Below are 25,628 nucleotides of genomic sequence, written 5' to 3'. Positions count from 1 at the left end.
GGTTTCTTGGGCTTAGTAGAGAAAAATCACCTTATAATAATTTTAAATGAGTTGAATAAAATATTATTATTATTTTTAAATTTTAAAAAGTTGAATTGATTATTATATTTTATATATAAATTTGATAAAGTTGTAAGAATAAGATAAGATAAGATTAATTGAGAATATTTTTGCATACAAACGGAAATCTTTATTTTTTACTTGTTTTTTTTATCCACAAATTTTGTCGAGTTCGTAGAAACTAGTCTCCTAGTCTCTCTTACCCATGTGACATTGTTCATTGTTATGACCTCCCTCCCCCTCCCCTGGCTTGAACGCCCTTTTCGTCAGACTCCAGAGTCCCAGACAGCGCCGTGTGTAAAGCTGTCTGTCCCGGTTCCTGCATCACATACACGCACCCAACATACACACTCAGTTTTCAGGCTTTCAGTCTCGCCAAGCCCCATAAAAACGCACCCTTTTTACACAAGCCACCCTTTCCATACCTGATCATACCACACCATACTGCTTAAAATCTCAATCCCCACTTCTTTTTATTCACTTTAAGTAGCTTCTATTTTCTTTCGGCAGGCATTTACGTTTTGGGAGTAGTGGAGAGAATGGGTGTGATTGGATTTTGCTTTGATCCGAATGTGGTGGTCCCTTGCGGGAGGAGAAAATTGATGAAATTGTTTTGGAGGGTTAGAGCAGAGGTAAGGAGACAAGTAAAGGCTCGGGCCAGGCAGCAGAAGAGGTTCAGCTTCCACTACGATCCCTTCAGTTATGCTCTCAACTTTGATAATGAGAATTTTGGTTTCTTCTGTTAATAATCTGTGTCAACAAGAACAGAGCAATAGAAGAACTAGTAGTAGCTAGTCAGAGTAGATGATGGTGTAGAAGACAAGGAGCTTTTTTGCTCCTTTTTTTTTTTTAATTCCATTTCCCTTCTTTTTTCTCCTTAGCTATATATTTGTCTGCTGTTTAATATCAGATAACGTATGCGACTAGAAGAAGTGGCAAGAACTTCATATGTTTTACTCGCAACACTTCCTTTCCAATATCAAACTTGTCTTTCTGTTTGGTATAATTGGTAACTTTCCAAATCTCTAGACTCTCAACCTTTTCGAGTCTAAAAATAAAACAAAACCACTTTGAAAGAGCAAGAGCTTATCAGTTGAATTGCCGCATCCAGAAAACGCAAATTTGTGACGGGATTGCGCCTGTATGATGCTTCGTAATTTTATTTTTCCTTCATTATTTTGGTAAAAGGTTTCAATCTTAAGGGATTTGATCATGGTTCGGCAGGCACTTCATGGCGGAGGCTACTTTCTCTTCAAATTAAAGTCGAGGAAGACAAAGCTCTGAACTTTGTCTACAATGCGATTTCATTATCTTGTAAATCGTAATTACTGGGACTGTCTTGTTTTGTCCATTTTTTGTGTGGCTTTACGAATTCTGTTTCTGCTGCTTCTTCCAGAATGAGACTGTGATGGTGGTGGTCCAGCCTTATACAACAATTATCATTATTATCGTTTTGCGAGTCCGTATTTATTACTTTAATGGTTGAAACTTTTGAAGAGTGTCTAACTCGCAGTTGCTTTCCTACTGCTTGCGGCCAGGAAACACATTGGAACATTTGTCAACATCTTGTTAATTACTCTGCCACCACTGCTATTTAATTTTTCTGGTAATTCCTTTAACCGCGCTAAACTGAGATTACTATTTAAATTTTATTTTATCGTTATAATTTTATTAAATTTTTATATAAAATATAATAAATAATTTAATTTTTTAAAATTTTAAAATAATAATAATATTAAAAAATAATATTTTATTTAATTTTTAATTTTCATCTAAAACTATCTCATTTTTTATTACTATCCAAACTTCTCACTATTCAATCCTCATAGAACCGGTGGCTATCCTGAATAAAAAAAAATTAATTTTTGATAGTAAATTCTATTAATTTTTTAAAAAACAATTATTGAATGTATGTAGGTCACTGACAATCTTTGTAATCACTTGTCTACTTGATCTGAGTATGGGTAAGGCTGTTATATCGCTATGCAACTCTCCACAAATTTTTAGAGGCATTTCAGAAGGTAATGACAAACTTTTGTGTAGCTTGCATCACCGTGTTTAGCAAGGAAATCTGCACCAAGATTTCCATCTCTAAAAGCATAGACACGTGCAGAGCTAGATAAAGTGAAAGAATCTCCTCCCAAAATCGACAATATCTCCAAGTTGGAAAGAGATGTTCGGATCCAAGAAACCACCAAAGTAGTATCAGTTACGATAATAAAATATGCAATATTAATTTGAATGCACTACAACAAAGCCTGTTATAGCTGATAACTCGCCGTGGGTATTGGAGCCATGACCCAAGTAAAACCATCTGACCCAAGTGAATAGTCAGAAAGAAAGAATACCACCGCCATCTGCACAGCCTGCATTTTCAAAAGGCGAGTCGAGCCACTTATGTCGTGTTAGGAACGATTTCAGGATTAAAAACAAAAAAAATTTGATCACATATAAGACACAAGTTTTATATGGTTTGATAATGTGACTACATTTACCGAGTTGAAAGAATTCTTTTGATATGATGACCAAAATACAATGTGATGGTTGTACAAGAGTTTAGTAATATATAAGTAAACTTTAACAAGTGAGTCAGATCGGATCAAGATCCGAATGGGTAAAAAACTTTTCTCAAACCCTATCGACCAAAACCTCCGCTCCATGTCCAAATCTCATTGAAAACCACCAAAAATCATAACAAAAGGTCCAATATGTTGAACTTTTTTTTTTCCTATAGAAAAAGTACGGTATCCCAATTTTATTAATTATTTTTATTTATGATAAAGGAATACCTTTTACATAGAAGAGAAACTTGGAGGTTGCAACGATAGAAAGATAAAGCCCAAAAACCAAGTTCCTAAAGGGAAAAGAAAAACATAAAAAAAAAAGTACAACAATACTAAGGAGTAATCTAGAAAATTAGTACTGAATAGATAAAAGACATGCACGATCAAGAGGGAGCAAAGCAATCGTTTGTTTAGGAAGTTGAAAAAGAGAATAAAAGCTTATTGTGTGTCCCATTGTGCCATAATTGGCTAGGTTGTCAGTAAGCATATTACCTTATTTGTAGACATGATTAATACTAAAAGGAAAATAGATTTTGGAATATAAAATATCATCCTAAATATTAGAGTAATTTTAAGGGAGAAGAGTCTTTATTAAGCCAATTAACAACAATAAGATAAGCAGTCTCAATAATCATATTAGAAATACTCGGTTCATAGAATAAAGTTAAACCAATTCTCATAGTTGACAATTTAGCAAAAGTGTTGGTATGTATACCCAAAAAAAAAGAGAAATTTGCAATGATAGAACAATTATGAGAACGTAAAAACAACTCCACAATTAGCATTCCCATGGTTACCTTTCAAAGCATCATCAATGGTCAACTTAAGAGTTCCTAGAGAAGAGGAACTCTTTTGACTAAAATAGGGCGTCTGTTAGACAGTTAACTGAAGGATGTGTAAAAAGTTAAGAACCTCAGTATTGTCATTACGAGTGAGAGCTTTTGGTTTTAGAAAAGAGTTGAGCTCGAGAAGCCACTTCTTGATCTTAACAATAATAGTAATAGGTGAGGTGTCAGAGCCCTCAAATTTGGTTTTATTGCAAGCTAGCCATAATTCCACAAGAGGAGCAAAGGCAATAAACAAGCAAGGAGATTGGATTGATCAAGACCTTTAAACGAGGACCACCAATAAATAAAAATGTCCTTTCAACAACTATTGTTTAAAAGGTATGACCAAGAGCTGCAGCAAAATATTACCAAATGATCTTTGTAAGAGAGCATTCCGAGAAGGCATGACTTGCAGTCTGACAAGATCCTTCAAGATGAGAACACTTAGAGGTCATAAGGATACCACATTGTTGGATTTTATCATCAAGAGGGATACCATTATGCCGAAACTTCTAAATGAAAATCAAAATCTTAATAAGAAGAGTTTGATTGCAAACAAATCTCGAGGCGTTGGTGTGAGGCGTTAGAAGAGAACTTGCCATCGAGAGTGTTTCCAGATTCTAACATCACAACTTGGTTTGAGCATGATACAATGTTGAATAATCTCTTGAACTTGAAAGGTGTCATTCAAAGAAGAAAGCATTGACATATTCCAACTAGTGAATGTACAAACCTCTTTTACTTTGAAGATGGAGATTGGTCATATGAAAGCCTATTAAAGGCTTATGTGGGCTATGGTACCTCTTTGATTGCTGGGAGGAAATTCGAAGTCATCTGGAAGGAGTGGTTTTTACTGTTTGGCATGTTTATAGAGAATGTAATGCAGTGACAGACTTCCTTGCTAGACTTGGTGCAGAGGGGACTATTGAAAATTGTTTTCACTATATTGATTTACCTCATCAACTAAAAGGAATTCTGAAGATTGATAAGGAGGGCTTGCCGGCTTTTAAGGTGCTAAGGTTTGCATTGCTTTGTTATGGTTTTTCTGGGATTGTCATTTTCCTAAGACTTTGTCTTTTTGGTCCCCTTTCTTTATAACTACGGTTTTTTTTCGTCAAAAGTGAGGTATTTTCAAATAAATATTGGAGGTGTCGTCCTCCTATGACCAAAAAACAAAAAATAAAGAGAGAGAGAACCAAAATACTAGGTTCTTAACGGGCCTTAGAAATCTATTTAATTTAGTAAGTCGACATGTAATTTTGAAACTAACAACATTAGAATTTATCATGATTCCTTTAAATAATAAAGCAATTCTTGTAAAGTCATATCTCCCAAAGAATCAATAAAGGTTCCTCACTTGATCACCAATTTTCTCTGACCCCACCAAACAAAGATTCCATCTTTCCACTCAAAGTGAATCACCTTCCCTAGACCAAAAGCAAGAGTAAAATGGCTCAAAACCATGGAAGCAAGCTCATCACAGACAAAAGAGATCAAAATAAGATTCTGCTCGAGGATGCAAGAAACAATAAACACACTTAGAAACCAAAACAAACCCTATTGGAAGATAAGAGAAACAAAATCAAAGTAGAAAGGAAGAGAATTCGAAACAAACCTCATCAAAAAATCAATAAAATAGGGTTCAAAAGAGGAAGACAGATAGTTGACAAAATGAAATAGATGGCACAAAGATTTGGGCATGTTTGGACACTATGAGAATTCTCAGAATTATCAAAATTTCTCATAATTTCATTATCAAACATCATTCATATACAAAACACTTTTTAATTTCAAATTTTTAACGTTTTCATTTAATCATTATTCAAACACAAAAATCACTATACCTTTTACAAACTTTGAAAACAAAATACAACTTTTACAGACTTCAAAATAAAAATAATATTAAGAAAGTATATTCAAGCAATTTTTTAATATTTTTATTTAACTTTTTTTTCTCTCATTTATCAAAATCCAATAACATTTTTACTCAAACTATTTCATCAATATTCACAAAATCTTGGAGAATGAGATTAGATGGGAATTCTATGAATAATAGTTGTTAGTGCAAAAAATTGCATGCCAAGTCGGAACGGAAGAAAGAGTCATTCCTAGCCCACAAAGGTGATCCAAGTCTTGATGAAGTGATCTGAAGCCCTTGGTGGCGGTTTGGGGTGTCGATACGGCACCCATTTGTACATCCATAACAATAAATAGAAAAATAATATTAGAAATGTAAATAGAAATAGAGACAAATAAATTTACGAAGCTCGGCACAGGACCTACGTCCACGGATCGTTTGGAGAGAAAATTCACTATAATATGAGTATTTTACAGTCTCTCATGGTCTTTTTTTTCGTCTATACAATAAAGGTCAGAGATCCATTTTTCTGAAGAAGATAATTTCTTTGGAGCTCTCGTCATGAAGATGATGATGATGATCCCTTTCTTGATCTGATCAAATCCCCTTTTATTCAGATCTCTTGAGTGGCTGGTCAGAAGTTCAGTTTTATGTCACTTACTTCTTTACGTCTCTCACTTTCTTTCCTCTCTTTTCTCTCTTTTCCCATTAGTTATCTCTTTTTCTCTAACACCTTGCTTTTCCTTTTCGTCTTGCCCCATTTCTTCATTTTTCCACTTGCCTCATGATGATGGCCCTTTGATGGGTTGGACTTGGTATATCTATACCTTCTATTTTTATCCCATTCAATAGTGAAATGGTTTGAGTTAATATATTTTATAAGGTTTTGGAAAAGTTGAGAAAAAAATTGAATAAAAATATTATAAATTTAAAATATTGTTAGAATATTATTTTTGTTTAGAGTATACTAATCAGTATAAATATTCTTCTTCTAACACAGCAACACAATTTCACAATCATTATCGAAATGGAAAGTACGGTTGAGCAATCAACATGATATATTTGCTCATATTCTAAGCGAAGGAAAAAGCAAGAGCACCTTGCGTCCTCGAACAACCAACACATTCAAAGCCAATCAATTATTCTTGTTCAAAAATGGAAATATATAAGTTAATGGAAATAATTGAATTTAAAGGATTTTGATTAATTTGTCAAAAAAAGGTCGACTAAGTTCATTTTGAATTGTTCCTTCCTTCACTTGATTTTCATATTATTTAGGATATTCTTTTATGATTTGAATCATTAGTCTCTTTGTATATCTTTGGAATTGTGCTCTAATGTATATGCCATGGCTGAATCTAAGACATTGCATCAATTGATTTGTGGAAATTGTTTGTTCTTTGAGCAAATTATATCTATGTTATTGTGGTATTTAGTTGGTTGTATGCATGTTTGATCTTTATATGATTCAGGGCACACTGAAACCCAAATCTACCATTGTTGAATGTTGTAGAATTGCACAGTTTGGACTTGTTGGTTGCATGTGTTTATAGGTTTGAGCAAATTGATATTATCTTGCTATTGATTGATTTGGTGATATCTTTGCTATTGATCCCATGGACTAAGCTACTGTTGGTTTGAATTACCTAGTTTCGACTAAATGAGCTACTTTATAATTTCTATATGTTCTTTGAGAAAATTACAGCAATAATTTGCATGTTCTTAAAGAAAACATGTTTAAGGGAATGGAAATTGAAGAAGTAGGAATACATAGTCCCTACTAATCAGAAGACGAAATATAATGGAGAAAATGCTAGTTTATTGTTGGGAATAAAATTGTCATTGATGTTCAATTAGATCTGCTTGGATCTGATGATGTTCTGAACTGTCTCTAATTTCATGATAAAATTGAATGAAGTCTATTAGTTCGGTTGTAGGATTGCGTGACAGTTCTAGAATATCATCATCAACTTGATTATACTCGATGTTCGGACCCTGATTATTATCACGCTCGTCTTCAATGATCATCTTATGTAGAATAATACATGTTTTCATTATGTTGTTAGCTTCTTCACCTTGAACATTCGTGAAGGTCCATGAGCGATTGCAAATCGTTGTTAAAGGACCCAAAATGCACGCTCTACATCATTTCTTGTTGATTCTTGTGCTGTCGCAAAATTTTTCTTCTTATTCCCTTGTGGAGATGGAATCGTCTTCACAAATGTTGACTACTTTGGATAATTACCATTCGCAAGGTAATACTCCATAGTTTAGTCATTGTTATTGATTGAGTAATTTACTCAAGGCACATACCCTTAGACAAGTTTCGTGAAAATAAAAGATCTCTCTAGCACATTGATATCGTTATGCAAACCGGACATACCAAAAAATGCATGTCATATCCAAAGATCATATGAATCAACCGTTTCTAAAATAATAGTTGATCACGACAGTGGCCAAAGTACATACCTTTCCAGGCAACGGGACAATTTTTCCACCTCCAATGCATGTAATCAATGTTTCCTAACATCCCTGAGAATCCCCGTTGTTCACCAACCTCCTGCAATTGAGCAATATCATTGGCATTTAGAGACCTTAAATATTCATATGAAAAAACACTTAGGATTGTCTTCACAAATTTTGTAAGGCTCTCCATTCCAGTGCTTTCTCCAATGCTTATGTATTCATCCATAAAATCACCAGTTATTCCATACTCCAGCATTCTAAGTGTTGCGGTTATTTTTTGCATAGAAAATAAACCGAGTCTTTTGGCATTATCTCTTCTCTGGATAAAGTAGAGCTCGTAAGCCTCTACCTCATGTTGAATACGAAGCAATAGCAGACGATTTATACGAAATCTCCTTCATAATAGATTTGAGAGATATACTAGATTTTCTGTAAAATAGTCGCAAAAAAGGCGTTCGTGCCTTTGAATATGATTACGTCGAATAAACTTACGACATTAGTGATTGTCACGATATCTCGATGAAGATTCGATATCGTCATTAAGAACAACATCTAACTCATTTTCAGAGGATAAGTTAAGCAACAATTTGTGAAAGAATGACCTAGCCATTTAATGAAGGGAGTGGAAGATGAGGCTGAAATGACAAATTTTAGTTTTTAGATGAAATCAGACTTAAGTTTCTGAGAATGTAAGTAAATTGAAGCAAAAGCCCTATTTATACAAAAAAAGTTACTATTACATATAGGATAAAAAATACCACCGTTAAAAAAAGGACAAAAAATGTTACTTTTTGATAAAGGACAAAAAATGTTACCATTTGAGAAATGACAAAAAATGTTACTATTGGATAAAAGATAAAAACTGTTACCGTTGGAGAAATGATAAAAAATTTTACCGTTGGAGAAATGACAAAAAATGTTATCGTTGGAGAAATGACAAAAAATGTATGTTACCATTTGAAAAAGGACAAAAAATGTTACTGTTTGATAAAAAATAAAAAATGTTACTGTTGGAGATGTGATAAAAAATTTTAACATTGGAGAAATGACAAAAAATATTACCGTTGAAGAAATGACAAAAAATGTTATTGTTGTCATGCGAAGAAGATGTATTACCTTTGGATAAAGGGAAAAAAATATTACCATTATATAAATGGACAAAAAATGTTACTGTTAAACAAATGAAAATCAAATATTACCGTTATATATGCGGATAAGATCATATTAAAAAATATCATTGCGTTAGAAAATACATATATTAAAAAAAATTATTATTTTTAATACCGATAATAGTTTGAAAACTATAATTGTACCCAGAAAAAAAATCATATAAATATTTATAAAATTAGTAGAATGTGATATTTGAAAACAAGAGAAAAAGATAAAAGAGTTAGTTGTTAATAATGGAAATGGAAATGATAGAAAAAACTAATAAAGAAACTGGAAAGAATAGAAAAATATTATTTTAATAGAATGAACAAATAATAAGAAATAGGATGTAGGATGTTTTTTAAATATGAGTATTTAAGATAAAATTATAGAAAGTGCTATGAATCATTTCTAATTAAAATTTTGGAAAAATTAGGGACAAATGTGTGGCGTGGTTTCAGTAGGCCAATCCCGATTCACTCCTCTGCCTTCACCCCAAGAGAAGAACCGGAAATCAACATTTGACAAAATAATTTACGTCAACGTTAATGCACAGATTGAACGAATCCGCGCTCTTTATTAATAGGAGGGAAGGCACGTATGCCAACTGATCCATCTACACAACACGGTGGGTAAAATTATTGGCAACACGAAGCGGAAAGCCGCCAAAACAATTTGTTTTTTGCTTGGTGATGACGATGCTGATGGAAATCTCCCTGATTTTCCCTCTTCATTCATTTCATTTCATCTCTATCTTCCCCTAACTCGCAACTATTCTCTCTTCCTTTCTGCTTCTCTGTGCGTGTCTCAGAGAGAGATAGACAGACAGGCATACATTCAATCAAGAAAGAAGAAAGATAATGGCGGGTGTTGGAGTAGACGGGAGGAAGAGAGTTGAAGCTTCGTCGGAGGCCCAGATCAACATTTTTTCCTTCCCGCCAAAGATTCCAGTGCTTTTGCCAGATGGTACCCTTTTCCAAATTCCTTCTCTCTGTGTGTATTGTGTGTAATTGAAAAGAGTTTGTAATGAAACTTGAACGATTATGCTTTAAATATATTTTCTTTTTAAAGTTGCGTTTAGATGTTGAAGTGAGTTGAGTTGAGTTGAGAAGATAAAATATTGTTAGAGTATTATTTTTTAATATTATTATTATTTTGAAATTTGAAAAAATTGAATTGTTTATTATATTTTATGTTGAAATTTGAAAAAGTTGTAATAATGAATTGAGGATCCAAACGAAGCCTTAACTTGACTCTGTAGGACACTGCTTTATTTCTGTTTTAGCTTAGTTTTGTTTGTGTCTTTAATTACTTAATTTTAGCCATAACGGGAGGTCCTCCTTGTACTATATCGTAATTCGTATCCTTGTATGGTTTTCATGGATTTCTGTTTGTATCAATTCCATTACTTTGAGAGTAATTGTTGGAGTTTAAATTATTAACCACAATCATGGGGTAAAGCCGAGCAGACTTCCCATATATGCACAGCAACGGCTACAACTGAGAATTCTACTACTTCCCATATATTCACACCAACGGATAGCATAACTCTCTAATTACTCTTGTAATTATTTCCTTGTATATAGAAACACTAACAGTAATATGCTTTCTAATCCGTGTATACCTCTTGTAGCATGAATATATATATATATATATATATATATATATGAATAAAATTACTCTCAAACACTCTCACGGTGTATGAATTATTTTCACAAACAAAAGGTGTTCAATTTCTTCATAAATTTGCTTCTTGCTGGCTATGGCACCAAGAAGAAGCCTGCAGAAGAGACGCTCTCATTCTCTCTCACACGGTTAGATTAATGTTTCGATTTGTCTCAATTTCGTTTTTGTTTGTTGTAATGCTAGGAATGATTCTTTGTGCGATATATCTGCTGAAGGCATAGCTTTTTTTTATATTTTCCAGCGATAACTTTAGGGAGGTCTATACGGAAGCTCATTCTGGTTCAAAGGATTTAAAACGGTATAACTCTTTCTACAGTTGCTCTAAATTTTACTTTTTTGGCAGGAGTTTCAATTTCGGTTGGTTTCCTTTTATTTTTTTTTTTCGGTTTTTGGTATAATGAATCTTAGGTTGCAATTGATGGTGTTGAGAAGTGGAAATCCTTGACTGACGAGGTGAGTTTTCAATTATTTTGGTTCCTTCAAAGTTGAATGCCAAATTCTATGAAAACAAGGTTTACCAGAATAAAGCTTCCGAGCTTAAGGCCGAGTATGACCGGGGCCTCTTGGAGAGTTACGATGCTGAAGATGAAGATGTAGGCCATCAGTTTTAGATATCGCAAAGTTAATACTTTTGATTCTGAGCTCGTTTTACTTGAACTATGATATTTTTTTCCTAGTGTGTAGTTTCTGGTTTTGGTCATTTAGGCTATTTATATTGGTTTCATTCTGAATAAGCGGCTTCCTTTTCTTACCTTCGGAGGCTGATGAGGTTCTGAGAAGGAGCATCTGATGGAGAGCAGGACAGATTGCATGTTGAATTTTCATGTCTGCTGATTAGTTCTTGTCTCCTGTAAATTTGGATTTGGTTTAGTCTAGTAGTTTCGAGAGTAGATATTAAGCCTTAAGGGTTTTCTTAAGGGTTATATTTTTGGTTGGTTTGGGGTATCATATGACATATGTATTTCATCTTAGAATGTTACACTTGTTGGTAAACTCATTTCCTTCATATATTGTATTATGGTCGTCCTGGGTGGCTGTTTCTTCTTCTTCTTCTCTTCCTCCTCCTCCTCCTCCTCCTCCTTAAGATTTCTCTATCGGCTGATTATGTTGAGCTAAATATCAATTGTTGTGACATTCTTGGAGCTCATCTTGGTTATGATTTACATTGATTTGTTTTGCATCAATGCTTCTGAAGCACAGATTCTTTGGGATGGATGCGCTTGCACTTATTAGTGGTATTGCTTTGGAGTTCTCTATTTTTGGTCAAGGAGTAGAAAGTAGTAATAAATTATTATTTCTACTAAGTGGAACTGACAATAAGCTGTAAGAAGATGAATGCTAGAATAATAGACCAACTGGTACAGAAAGCCGAACCTATTCCCTCCTCTCATGTATGATAATGCTCTTATGTCGTGAGCATATCCCATTGGAGAATGGAGTCAGCATCTTACTGGCCCATTTTCCCTTGTTTCCATTTCCTACAAGGTGGCAGGGGTTTGCCACACAAGCACAGATTGTAGGCGTAGGCAACAGCCGGGAAGATATTATACGGCCTCCCTTGTGGTATCTCTCCACAGAGTCTGTTTGCTCTGAAGTTTGCATGTCTTAGACCTTCGATCCCCAGCAAGCTACTTGGGATTTTTCCTGTGAGCCCATTTATGGACAGATCAAGCCATTGAAGTTTCAGCAATAGGCCTAAACTTGTAGGGATGGTGCCGTTAATGTGGTTCCTCGAAACATCTAACCTTTCAAGTTCAATCAGGTTTGAAATTGAACTGGGGATGTGGCTTGCAATCATGTTGCTTGCTACATTGAGCACTTTTAAGTTCAAGCCTCCACTAAATTCAGGAAGCATTCCACTAATGTGATTGCCAGATACATCTATAACCTCCAAAAAGTGGCTCGTTTTGTTATTCAAGATCCTTGAGAGAGAGCCAGTAAGCTGATTTGAGTGAAGATCGATAGAAGAGAGCCCACCGGGAAATCTTATTTCTGAAAGATCTGAACTCAATTGGTTGGTTGAGAGCTTGACTTTTTGCAAATTGGACATATTTGCAAAGAAATAAGAAAGGCCATCTGTAAAATAGTTATCGGATAGGTCTACAGAGCTCAGGGAATCAGGTTTTGTAAAGCGTGGAAGGGCTCCTCTCAGTTTACATCCGGCTAGATGGACAGCTGAAAGTTGTCTGCTTCTGATCCAATCAGGAACCGCTCCTAAACTGAGATTGTTGTAGGACAGGTCTATCGACAACAAAGAAGGAATGCCCCTACCAAAGGATTCTGGCAAAGGATCTGAGAGTACATTTCGTGATAAATTAAGGTTCCAAAGGTTCTGTAATCTTGAAATGGTTATTGGAATATGACCCGTAAACCGATTAGCATTCAATGATAGGCTAGAAAGGGATTTAAGCTCCCCTATCTGGTCTGGGATTTTTCCTGTGAGTTGGTTATTGCTCAAGGACAAGTCCAATAGATTGTTCAAGTTGAACAAGGAAATGGGTAGCTGCCCTGATAATTGGTTATTGGAGAGGTCGAGAAAGGTAAGGTTCAGGAATTGCCCAACAAAATCCGGGATTAGTCCAGACAACAAATTGAAGCCAAGGTCCAAGGACTGCAGAGAATGGAAATTTTTGAAATTGGCTGGGATTGGACCACTTAGAAAATTTCTTGCTAAATTTATAAATTGAAGATTCCTGAGATTCCCTAGGCTTGGAGGAATCTGCCCCCTCAAATGGTTCCCACTAAGTGAAAGGGTCTGGAGTAAGGACAAACGGCCCAAACCTGAAGGAATGTTCCCTTCAAGGTAATTGTCTTCTAGGACCAATTGGGTGAGGTGGGCTAGATTTGAGAAGCTCTCAGGAATCGGACCTCTAATATGTTGCATCCCAGTTATAGACATTACCTCCAAGAAGCGCAAACTGCCCAGAGAAGGGGAGAGAGTGCCCTTCATGTAACGGCTACTGTCCCTATCCGGTCTTTGCAGTATCAATCCAGTAACCCTCCCTGTAGCCAGATTACACTCCACGCCCTCCCAGCCTCCGTCACAGCAATCGTTTCCCGTCCAGGAAGAGAGAAAATCGGTGGTGTCCTTCACGATTCTGGCTTTGAAGCTGAGAAGAGCAGCTCTATCTGCTACTGAGCAAACTGCGGTTTGTGAGGTTGTTTGAGGTAGCGACTCTGACAACATAAAGAAGAATGTAAACATCAGCCAGATATTGAAAACACATCTCAGGCTTTGCATTTTGGAAGGTGGGTCTTATTAGGTCAGGAAAATTGCTGAAAAATGCAAGGAAAGTTCTCAGTAACTTGGGATCTGACGGGAAGACACTGAATGGGGAAAAAAATACATTCTACTAGGAAAAAGAAGTGGTAAAAGTTGGAGAGGAGAGACGAGTTTATTCTATTCCTTCACGTAGAAAGGAGGCTATAATCATGAAAGTCTGACTGACAACTATAATCTGGTTGGAGGTCTGCAAAGAGTCTGAACAATGTCCCCTCTTATTTATAGGAACCAAAAGTAATTGTTTTGTTTTGTTTTTATGAAAGGAAAAATTATTTTTGATGGGTAAATTGATTTAAAGACATTCACATGGACATATGTGACCGTTTGACGGCTCACGAGGATCCTAATTCCATTTGAACGTTGGAGCGCACTGGATTCAAATTCTACTTCCTTTTTTAAAAATCAACCATATTTTGCTGCTATTAACCATCATGCTTTTTAAATTTTGTCCTAATTTGGCCGAGAGTGAAGCAATATGTTTATTGTTTAGAGGCGTACTAAATTTATGAAGGAATTTTTTTTAAAAAATAAATTTATAAATTAACGTAATTTAATATGAGTTTATAATTTAAGTGATGAGATATATATATATATATATAAAATTTAGGTGAGTTTATAAATTATTGTATTGAGGTAGGGGGCCGGTAGCAGTGCTAAGCTCCTGAAATTTGCGTGTAATCTCAATCAAAATTGTGATCACGAAAGGAATGGTTTTGGGGTACAGCCGAGCAAAAATTGTGGAACTAGCACCCACCTTTACGTCTCCGCTTAAACTTTAAAGCACGTAGAAGGAATATATGATTATGGGCTTTTTCCTGACATGGAGGGGAAGGCTAGCTAGCTGCTTGCTTTTCTCAGTTGTTAAAAAGGGATTAGTTTATATTAAACTCGAGATTGTCTTGAATCGTTGCTTCTTCTCAGTGCAACGAACAACCACACACGACACTCGCAATACACAAAAAAAAAATAAAGAAAAAAAACCTAATCTACATGGAATTAATGATACACTAATTATACATATATTATAAACTCACAAATATAATTCTGGACATGCATGCAGCCTGCTGTGTGGTTCTTTGCATATTCGCGTTTTTTCAAAGATAATTCTTATGCTCTATTAGTCAAAACTGTTGAATTTTTGCCAGACATTTTGTGAGACTATCATTCTTGAATCTTGACTTACATGCTCTTTAGTTTTGATACCTTGTTTGGAACTTATTTCACGTCAAATGTCTATTCACATTTTAGGATAAAATTCAGGGAACTGACATTTATAACATTCTCGTGAATTAAAAATGGTTAACAGATAATATTAACCAAATCTTGATCAGTAGAAACTTTTATTTGGTAAGAGACAATATGATGATGGCTTAGTAACGTACGTATTGTTACAGAAAATGTTTAAGTACTGTCCAAGTGGGTCAGTAAATTTGATGGTGAGAGACGAAGAATTAATTGGTGGTTAATTCCCTTCTCCAATCTTCCCTAATGACTCCTTAATGATAATATAAAACTGTCTTATTCTTTCTTCAATCAGTCTCAATTCTTCCATCACTACTACATTGGAGAAACTCGGAAACTGTGTTGGGCCTGCTGATTGATGTGGGCCTGAGGACCGGTGGTGGTACTGTGGGACCATGCCATCCAAGAAAACAATTGAAAAATGAAAATGACATTTACAGTAGTGTTGTGCATTGCACTTCTAGAAGGCAATGAATGACAACCAAATTCACTCTTGCTGAGCAGCACTACCCGTCTCCTCTTACATGGCACAATGATTTGAACTTTTTCTTTGTTTTCTTTGTGGTGTAAATGAACAGTGATGAATATCGAATTTATACATAGTACTTTGGATTGAAAAACGTCTATTAAGTTGTTGCATGGAGGCATGAAAGGTTTGAGTGGAATATGAACTGTACTCTGTCCTGTTTGCAAAATATGACAATGATGGGATGTTTGTGTATATGTTATAGGTTTTATTCGCGATTCAGGATTTGATTGAATGGATTAGGTTGCGTTGATTGCGCAAAACAGGCCGTTGGCCCGAGTGGATCGACAATGTTGACTAGAGTACTCCTCTTTTTTTCTGAACTGCATATATATTTAGATTTTGGAGTCTTTTAAAGTTCGAGATTTAAGGTATGGTCCCAAATTCCTAAAGGCAGGATAAATGTCCAAATTGGCAGTTGATCTTAAGGGGTCCTACACTTCCTTATAAGAACATCAATGATTCTTAGTTATGCTCAAAGAATCTTAACAATACACACACACATATATTATGTACGATATTGCATAATTTGTGCATCATGATATTTGTGACTTTTTTCATCTTCCTCTTCTTTTTATTTTAGAAAAATAACAGAAAAGCTATATCATTTTACTTCCCACTTAGGTGCATGTGAGTAAAAATTAGGTTACAAAACCTGAGAGATCGCATCAAGAATAGAATAGGGCCTGATGTGGGTAGTGAGATGAGATTAAATGATCTATAAAATAATAGTAAAATAGTTTGAGTTGAGATGTTTTATGAGTTTTTTAGAAAAATAGAGAGAAAAAGTTAAATAAAAATATTATAGAGTTAAAATATTGTTAGAATATAACATCTTAATATTATTTTCGTTTTTGAATTTGAAAAAGTTGAATTATTTTTTTGTATTTTGTTTGAAAGTTTGAAAAAATTATAATGATTAGATGAAAAAGTTAAAAATTTGAAATTGAAATATATTTGTAGTGTTTGCAAGGAGAGCTGCTAATAATATTCTAGCATATTATGGTAGACAAAGCTTAGATTCATGGATTGCACGTCCACCCATAAATTACATTGGTACGGTACATCTAAATGACCATCTAATTAATTGTTATGAGTTTATCCTACACTTGATCTTATGAAAGCTTACGTGTCTTATGCATTGTGAGATGCATGAGATGCATAATACATATATAACTATAATATGCAGAATGAAACATGATGAATGACTTGCTTGCTAATATCATGATATGCGTGGTACGTAAACAATGCTTCCAAATAACTGTATTTAATAATAATATATATAACTAGCTAACGTATGATAATCATAATTTATGATTAAGTTACTTACCTCACAGTGTTAATCCAATATTTTCGGTATGAAATTGATCACGTGAACTAGAAGGAGAGAGAAAATGTGAGGAATGTTGTGAGAGGAATAAGGCAGTTTGCTATTGGCGTGGTGAACGCGGAACACGCATGCTACTGGACTGAGTATCTTGGGCTCGACCGCTATACTTATGAATGTTTATGATTTTTTTCAAATAATATACGAAAGTGAGATATTTATAGAGAGATTTGTGAGAGGGTGCTGACGAGTTCGAGTTCGAGTTGGACTTGGTTGTGATCATTTAAGAAGAGAGTTTGAATTTAAAAATATGATCTAGTTGTTTATTCATTGTAGGATTGGTATTGAGTAAGATTGCATAGAGAACTTCAATCAGTGATGATTTTAAAGTGAAATAAATTTCTAATGGTAGATCTTTAAATTCTAAAAGCAGTCTAACTCGTTCAATAAATAATAAATGAGATTTAATCTAGTTATTGAGCCTAATTAAAAATTCTAATCAACCTCATAATTTATCGCTCGTGGGCTTATATGATACATTAAATATAATTTAGGCTCAATAAAAATTATTATTATTCCGACCTTAGAATTATTAGGCCGGTTACAAAGGCTCTCGGATACTTTTGCGCTACCTCCAACATCGTGAATGTGGAGTTTCATCGAGTGGGAATGTCCAAGGTCAATATACTTGAATGTGGGACTTTTAGTTGCTAGACTATAAACTTAAACTTGCCAAGCCTTTGGGGGAACCCTTTACGTATTGACTCATCAACTTCCTTTAGACCCTCAGTGAGTATAAAATTTATAATATGAGCACAACATCTAACATGTATAAACCGTTGTCAAGAATTGTCTCTTCCTTCACAGTGCAATTTCACTTAAACAAATTAATTGCATTGCCATTGACACTCGCATTGTCAACTAATAAATTTTTTAATCCCCTAATTGGTCATATAATCATTCAACTCCTTTCCAGTGGATGAACCATTGTGATCTTGAATTTTCTTAAACCTCAAGATTCGCTTATGTAATGTCCATTCTCTGTCAATGAAGTGAACTGTGATACACATGTGACTAAGGTTCTGGATTGACGTTCACATAATCAGTTGCAAACGAAACTCTCTACCAGTGCTGATAAAATTATCCTTTATTCTGGCCTTCTCCCTGGCATACATCTTCAAACAGTCTCTCATGACTGTATACCGTGAAGGAATTGAAAATCGAGGCTCAAGACATTGCACAAAATTTTGAAATCCTTGTCTCTCCTCAGTGAGAAACGACAGTTCATCCATTATAATCATAGTTGCAAGCAACTCACTCACTCTCTTCTCATTGTAATGAGGGACTAATAATTTTTTACTTTGACCACCATCAACATAACTTAACTGTGTCCAATCTTTGGCTACCAACCCCTAGTGTATCTTATACTATTAACAACTCGTAAGATGTGCTATCAAAACAACCATGCCTTACTTCTTGGAACGACAATCAAAGCTTTGCCCACAATAATAGCATCTTTCTTGCGGGTCCTCACGATTAGTAGAAATTTTGGTGAATTGGTTCCATGTTCACGACCTTCTCTTATTAGGTCATGGTGGTTAACCAGTACCAACCTCCACTTCATCATCCTCATTAGGAATACATTCATCTTCAATATCTATAGTTACTCAATTACTTGCATAAGAAGTAACTGCACATGTGGGTCTAGGTATGGAAGTACCTATTGTCGGTGTAGGAACTGAAGCATCCCCTTGTGTACAATCGTCTGAAGTAGGTGTAGCATCTATATCCATATCACTTGTGCTAAAAAAATAAAAGAAACAACAAATAAATTAAACAAAAATACTATACAAACAAGCTTCTACTTATTACTGACTTAGACTACCATTACACAAACAATAGAGTATAAAAAGATTACCCTAAAAATATATTACCTACTTATGTGTGTCTATTCTAAATTCTTAACACCAATTAATGATATATGTATATATATATATATATATATATATTTATTAGTTGGACTAACAACTTATAGTCGACCTAGCTATGCATATGATTGTGAATTAGCAATCTTGAGAACATAAATCCACCTAATATATATGTTGTCAATCCAAGACATGAAAATATTTGGCATGAATAAGATGACCTTTCGGGGCCATGCAAAATTCTTGATAAAGGTAAACTTTATAAATTCTTGATTGTGATTATACTGCAAAATTAAAAATATATGCGAAAAAAAAATCAACACTCATGGACATAATTAATTTGTTTCATATCATTGATCTGCATCTCTTTCTAATGGATAAACTACTTTCTATGCAATAAATTGTGATAGATTTTCTTATACGCATGTTGTTGAAATTTTAGAACATAATAAATCAAAGTACCAAATAGGTCAAGGGTGCTATTGCATGAACATCAACAAACCATAAAACAAGCACAAATTAATTAATTGATGATTTAATATTTATTTTCCTAATTTTTTATCTAACAGTAACAGATCAACCAAAATTCGATCCTACAAAATTTTTGAAAACAAAATACAAGATAACCCTTTTTAGGCTTTACCTAAATCTATAAACCCTAAAAATATTATTACAAGAAACCAAAAAATAAAAAATTCCTAAAAAGGAAAAATCCTAGGGTTTTGGAAGCTTAAATCAAGTGAGGGGGAGAAATTGCTTACGGTCTCGCTGAAAAGTGCAGATTCACTTTCACTGTGGGTCTGGGTGGGCGACGGCATCATGAAGGTAGTCACATTGCAATGCATGGCAGCAGCTCAAAGTCTCAAAGAGAAATAGAGAGAAGAGAGAAAAATAATCGGAAAAGTGAGAGGGGAAAGTGAATCAAAATGGAACAACGTCATTTCCTTCAATAAGCTAAACCTTTCTAGCCTCTCAGATATAAAACAATGACATTCCACTTGAATGGAACGACATCGTTTTACATTTAAAAAATATTTGATTGGATTAACTTCGACTCTGATTCCGAACTCCAAATATCTGGGCTCCGTTGGAGTCGGAGCTGGAGAGCATGTCGGCTGGAGTAAAAAACGGTGGAAGTTTTGCCCACCCTATTTATTGGAGATAAGATTGAAATAATGTTAGAGGCAGCTAGTGATATATGCATGAACCAACCTGTTAAAAAATCCTTCACGACCTAATTATATATTAGGCCTTCAAGGCAGGCACCATGAATTAAATTAATTAACACATTTAACACATTATATATTTAGAAAAGGTGGAAGGTAATAAGGGGGCCGTACACGGGCTATGCCTAATTAGATCATTGCATGACTTATATGTTATTTACTAGTTACTAGCTAGCAAGGACGAGCTCTCTCGTCATTTCCCTAAATCCTTTAACATTTGTTTACAAAATAATGTGTAGTTTTCTGTTTTTGGTACGATGGCATGTAGACACATCGTGCCACTGCCACACTTAAAGACCAGGAAAACTTTAATTTATTTTTTCCTTTCTAGGGGATCTCATTTTCGGTCTCACACGTTAATGTTGAAAATCATAACCTGAACTAGAGTAATTAGAACTCTCGTGATAAGAAAGAAAACAGTAATTGTAAAAAGGAAGGGGGGATGGGTTGAGTAAAGTTTGATCTTTGAGAGGAATAGACCTAGAGGACTTGAAATCAGATACTTAATGTAGGCTTGAGTATCTCAAAAAAGGCTGCATGCAGAAGGACATACCACCACGCTCTTAGTTCTTTTAGCTCGAGTAATTAAGCTCGAGCTTATGGCTATCATAATTAAAGAGGGACGATATCCCCAAATGAATTGATCTCTTTGATGATAGAGGATTAACTTTTACAAATCGGGAAAGAGGTTGGGGGGTTAGATAAATCTCAAATTAAAGCCCTTGCAAAAGCACTAGTATCTGAAGTGAGGAAGTCCTGCTTTATCAGAGACATATATACTGTATAAATGTTTTGGTACGTGAAAAACTATACCAGCAACTCTCAAATTTGCTAAAGCATTAGCCAAGCTCTTTTTTTTTTCCTCGTAGATATGAATTAACTAAAATGGAAATAAAGAATAGATGCTAAGTATATTAGTCCACAATTCAAAGTACTTTCGAGGAGGTTTTTTTTCTTTTTTTTGTTAAACCAATTCAAAGCAAGTAAATAATCTGTATCCACAACTAATTTTAAAATTTGCATTATAACATAATAAGAAAGGATTTAATTCCTGCAATCACATTTTAACCTTCCTACACAGTTGTGCAGCAGTTATTGGAGAGGTTTCATATTTGGCATGCAGCATTTCAAGCTAAGTAGATCTCCTATAATATAAGAGAATGAACAAAAAAAAAAAAAAAAACAATGACGTGAACACAATCTAATCCCTTAAAAAAAGACAACCAGCATAAACATTCTTCTTTCCATGAGTTAGAGCAAAAAAAAGAGACTTGATAACAGTTAGAGGAATAAGCCCAAACCTTATTAGCAATATGATAATAGTAAAACAAAAGTATCTCGCTTTCAGTACCGTTTTTACAACTACACCGAGATATATTAAAGGAATGCCACAGCTTCCATATAAACAAAATAATCTTCACAAATAACATAGAATTCCATATATATTTAGCCCAGACAAATTATGGATGGTGTTATCAAATAGTATTCTATGTTAACTTTGTTGGAAAAGAACCATTGGAGATATGTTTCCAAATTTTGTGATCCAGGATTGCTACCCGCCTTTAGCAGATTGGCAATTAGCCATCTTACACCCGCCTATGTGGGGTGGCACATGTGGAACATGCCCTCGTCTTGCATGGGCGGATGACCCCACCCGACTATCGAGTAGGCAGATTGGCCCACATGTCGTTCGCATATCCGTGGGCCTATAAGCTCATTGAGTCCATAACTTATTTTTAAAGACCTTTTTGACTATTTGTGAGCCCACAATCTAATTTTAAGCTCAAATCTAGCAAAATAAATAATTTTTTTGAAAATATAGAATATATATAAATAAAGTTTATACCTAAATATAAATTAATCTAAAACTTGTTTCAATCCCTAAATAAACTTAATAAAATTGCTAACTAATAATTCTAAAATATTATAAATTAGTCCAAAACTATTACAAATAGTTTGAATAATTTAAGAAAAACAAATCTACATCACAAAAAAGAAATAGGAAACAAAAGTAACAAATCCATCTTAGTCTCTCCAACTCCAAGTGTTCAATAAAACCTGAAAAAATGGGGAAAAAAAAAAGAATGACTATAAGAATATAATGTCTCAAAAAGAAAAGAATTTCAATTAGGAAAAACGAATTACATGAGTACAAAATACAAAAAATGAATTAACAAACCATTGGTATATTAAACTATCAACGTGTGGCCGAAGTAGATTGAGATTGAGCCTACTTTCCTCATTTTGTCCCACAAATAACTGAAATCAAAATTAAATTTTATTAGAAAAAATAAAACAATGCAGAACAAGAAATGGATTAAGAGCAATTACCGCTTCTAGTGTGATTAACCTCTTCCTCTTCGTAGCTCTCCACAAATCCCACCACTTCCGAACCTAAATTGACTTCTCTTTAATCAAATTTCTAGTGCAAATCAGAGTTTCCATGGTGCTAGGAGACAACGAACTGCTAAATGGATCTAATATGCGTCTCCTGGGGCTAAATGAGGATTTTGAGGCTAAGGTAGAAATAGGAATGTGCAAAATACTATGGGAGATCTCTCTAAGGATAGGATATTCAACGACATTTACCTTCCATCAATCTAAAATATCAAATTCTTCCACATGTGGGTGTACCTCCATTTATAAGTATCTAAGTCTGATTGGCCATCTAAACTCTCATTTAGCTCGTGGGTGTCACTAAACCTTATACCTCAGTTACGTTTTGTCAACTTACCATCTTTGGTAGGAGGCAATACGATGGATGATAGAACTTTGGCATTAATCCATTTGAATGCAACAAACTCATCATACAACCTATTGAAGATGTCCTTGGTCCATAACACGAGTTGATCTGCCCATCCCTTCTGGCTAATGTTTTCTAACCAATACATCATTCCATCTATTTTGTACCACAGATCAAGAATAATAGTAACGTAGAGCAAAACATTAATCCTCATCATACAACCTATCAAAATTGTCCATAATCCTTAAAACAAGTTGATCCGCCCATCCCTTCCCGCTAGTATTTTCTAACTCATCATTTCATCTATTTGGTATCACAAGTCAATAACAATAGTAGCATATAGCCAAACGTTGATCCTATGTAAATCTCTCCAATAACACTTGTACCTTATGCTCAATGCCATAATACATAAAGTAGGATCAATACTTTCACACATTTCATCCAATTGCTCATTTATTTGACAAACTTGTATACAATACTTATTTGATGTTACATGCAAAAAACTAGAAATTGTGCATATGACATCATAAAAAAGCCTCAAGAATTCAACAAAGACTCGTAAATTCTCTACATTCACATCTTTGGATTGCCTCAATCTCCCACTCCTTTTTTCCTCGTCAAAGTGATGAACATATTGCATATCTTTCTTCATCTTCCATGTATCATAGCCCTTTCTATAACATTAGTCATTTCTAACATAAAAATGGTTAAGTCCTATCTTGTATGAACATCAAGGCATAACATCTTCTTACATTCAAGACCTACAACATATAAAAAACCTTGAATTCCTCAAGTCTAGCTAGTGAAGATCTTATAAACCTTTCTACATTTTTTATTTTTGCAACTAAATCATGAGCATCTTTCGAACCGTTGGTCACAATAAGATTAAGGATATATGTACAACATTTAACATGCGAAAACTTATTACCCAATATGGGCATATTTGCCTTTCTAACTTTATCATTCAAATGCTCAACTACGACATCATTAGAATAGGTATTATCCACTGTAACTTTTTATTCCGTAGTCCCCCACCTTTCCAATAGTATCATCTTTGTGATTGAGAACTAAACAAAATTTAATAATATTTTTGCGCAACTTCTAATCATTTATACAAAATGAGCAATTAGACAAATATAGCTTAAATCTTGGACCGATATCCATGTATTAGTAATGAGGTAAATTCATTGACCCTTCAATAATTTTTTTTAACAAATCCTCTCAAACTCATATATTTTAAGAAAATCTTTCACCATCGTTTAACAAGAATGAATGTTAAACTTAGATTCTAAGTTCTTACAGTATGGTTTCAATTTAGTAGTGAGGCAAACTCTTTCACCTCAATCTAGTTTAGGGTTTTAGAAATCCTAAACTACATTAAGATTTCAATCCAAAATCCCAATTTATATTATTGGATTGAAACCCTAATCTAGTTTAGGGTTTGGATATATGTGGGGGTCACTGGGTGTATCCTAGGCTGGTGGGGATCCACACCCGACACCCGCTTGCATATATTTTTTCTTTTGAACTACCCACCCATTCGATGTGGCTCCTAGGCAGGGGTATTAGGTGGGTTGGGTGCAATTACCCGCCCAACTCTCCTACTATAGTTCTCTCCAAGTTTAAGCTTGACAAAGTATTTTATGACTTCACATAATAGGAACATTCACCAATGAAAGTGACCTTGTAACATCCATGCCCAAGCTTAAGCATATATCTTAAATTTTTGCAAAGGGGCAATAGCAGTAAATACTTATTTGCTAGTGAATCTGTTCCTATCCAGCTTTCATACCAAAAGTTAATTGACCAATCTTTCACCGATCATTGGCTTTCTTGAACAAAGACAAAAAGGAGACAACAAATAGATTTCCAGTTAAAAAAGTCCAAAGGCTTTGACACCACATTTTCAATTGTAAAAACTTTTGATAAGTACTTTTGCCTTTTAATTTTCCAAAGGGGAGTCACCAACAATAAATTTCCTTACTTTTTCACATTGGAGTGCCTTCAAACTGTCAAATAGGTTATAAATATTAGCACCACCTTCTTGAACAGGTTTGGCTATTCTCTTCTAACAAATCTATTTTTTCTTCACATGGCCTTTATAATCATCCAAAAAAAAAAAAAAATCTGAAAAAGTTTAATGAATAATCTCAATATCCTATTCAGGAGGAGCTAAAATTGATAAAATATGCACTAATATTCAGGACAAAATTGATTTAATTAGAGTTAGCTTTCATTCTGAAAGTAATCTACTTTTCCATCCAACAACCTTTTTGTGAATCTTAGAAATAAGAGGCTCATAACAATTATTAGGTAATTTATCATAAATTAGAGGAGCCCCAAATAGCTTTTTGAAAATGAATCTTCTATAAAGCCAGTGGTTGAAGTTGTTGGGTGCTTTCTAACCTGAGAGACATTTCTGAACTAAAAGTACTCTTGTAATATTGGCATTGCATAATACCAATTAGACTGTGATTGAAATATAACCGCTAGGCATTGCATAAGGTAAAACTGTGGTTATAGTGGCAAGGTTTATTAATCCGATGCTAAGTAACTACTCACTTAGAATGAAGAGGAATTGTGACACGGGGACGTTCTTGTTGTAATCCATGACATGACTAAAAGAATCTCGCAATAATACCAATTAGAGTTACAAGAATTTCGAAGCTATATAACAATGCATGAGAAAATTGATAAAAGTTGTGCTAAAATCAAATGAACAAAAGACAACAGTGAGATAGTCCCA

At 34.4% G+C, this 25,628-nt stretch overlaps 1 protein-coding gene and 1 long non-coding RNA gene across 2 annotated transcripts; one reads left to right on the top strand and one right to left on the bottom strand.

The window, feature by feature from the left end:
* The first annotated feature begins 9,515 nt into the window (after positions 1–9,515).
* Positions 9,516–11,632, top strand: LOC121241927. The gene is made up of 3 exons (XR_005935843.1): positions 9,516–9,890; positions 10,794–10,908; positions 11,019–11,632. It is a non-coding gene; the product is annotated as an uncharacterized LOC121241927 (long non-coding RNA).
* A 249-nt stretch (positions 11,633–11,881) lies between these two features.
* Positions 11,882–14,133, bottom strand: LOC121241926 (DNA damage-repair/toleration protein DRT100-like). The gene has a single exon (XM_041139786.1). The coding sequence runs from the start codon at positions 13,849–13,851 to the stop codon at positions 12,058–12,060; it is 1,794 nt and encodes a 597-aa protein (XP_040995720.1). The 5' UTR covers positions 13,852–14,133; the 3' UTR covers positions 11,882–12,057.
* Positions 14,134–25,628: the final 11,495 nt, after the last annotated feature.

The sequence above is a fragment of the Juglans microcarpa x Juglans regia genome, chromosome 8D (genome assembly GCF_004785595.1).
Source record: "Juglans microcarpa x Juglans regia isolate MS1-56 chromosome 8D, Jm3101_v1.0, whole genome shotgun sequence".
In the NCBI taxonomy this organism is placed as follows: Eukaryota; Viridiplantae; Streptophyta; class Magnoliopsida; order Fagales; family Juglandaceae; genus Juglans; species Juglans microcarpa x Juglans regia.
The sequence above is the reverse complement of the archived record's forward strand: the minus strand, read 5'-3'. Positions and strand labels throughout refer to the sequence as shown.

What these genes read in the sequence shown, in the direction of transcription:
- LOC121241926 (XM_041139786.1), bottom strand. Translation starts at nt 13,851, where the DNA reads ATGCAAAGCCTGAGATGTGTTTTCAATATCTGGCTGATGTTTACATTC.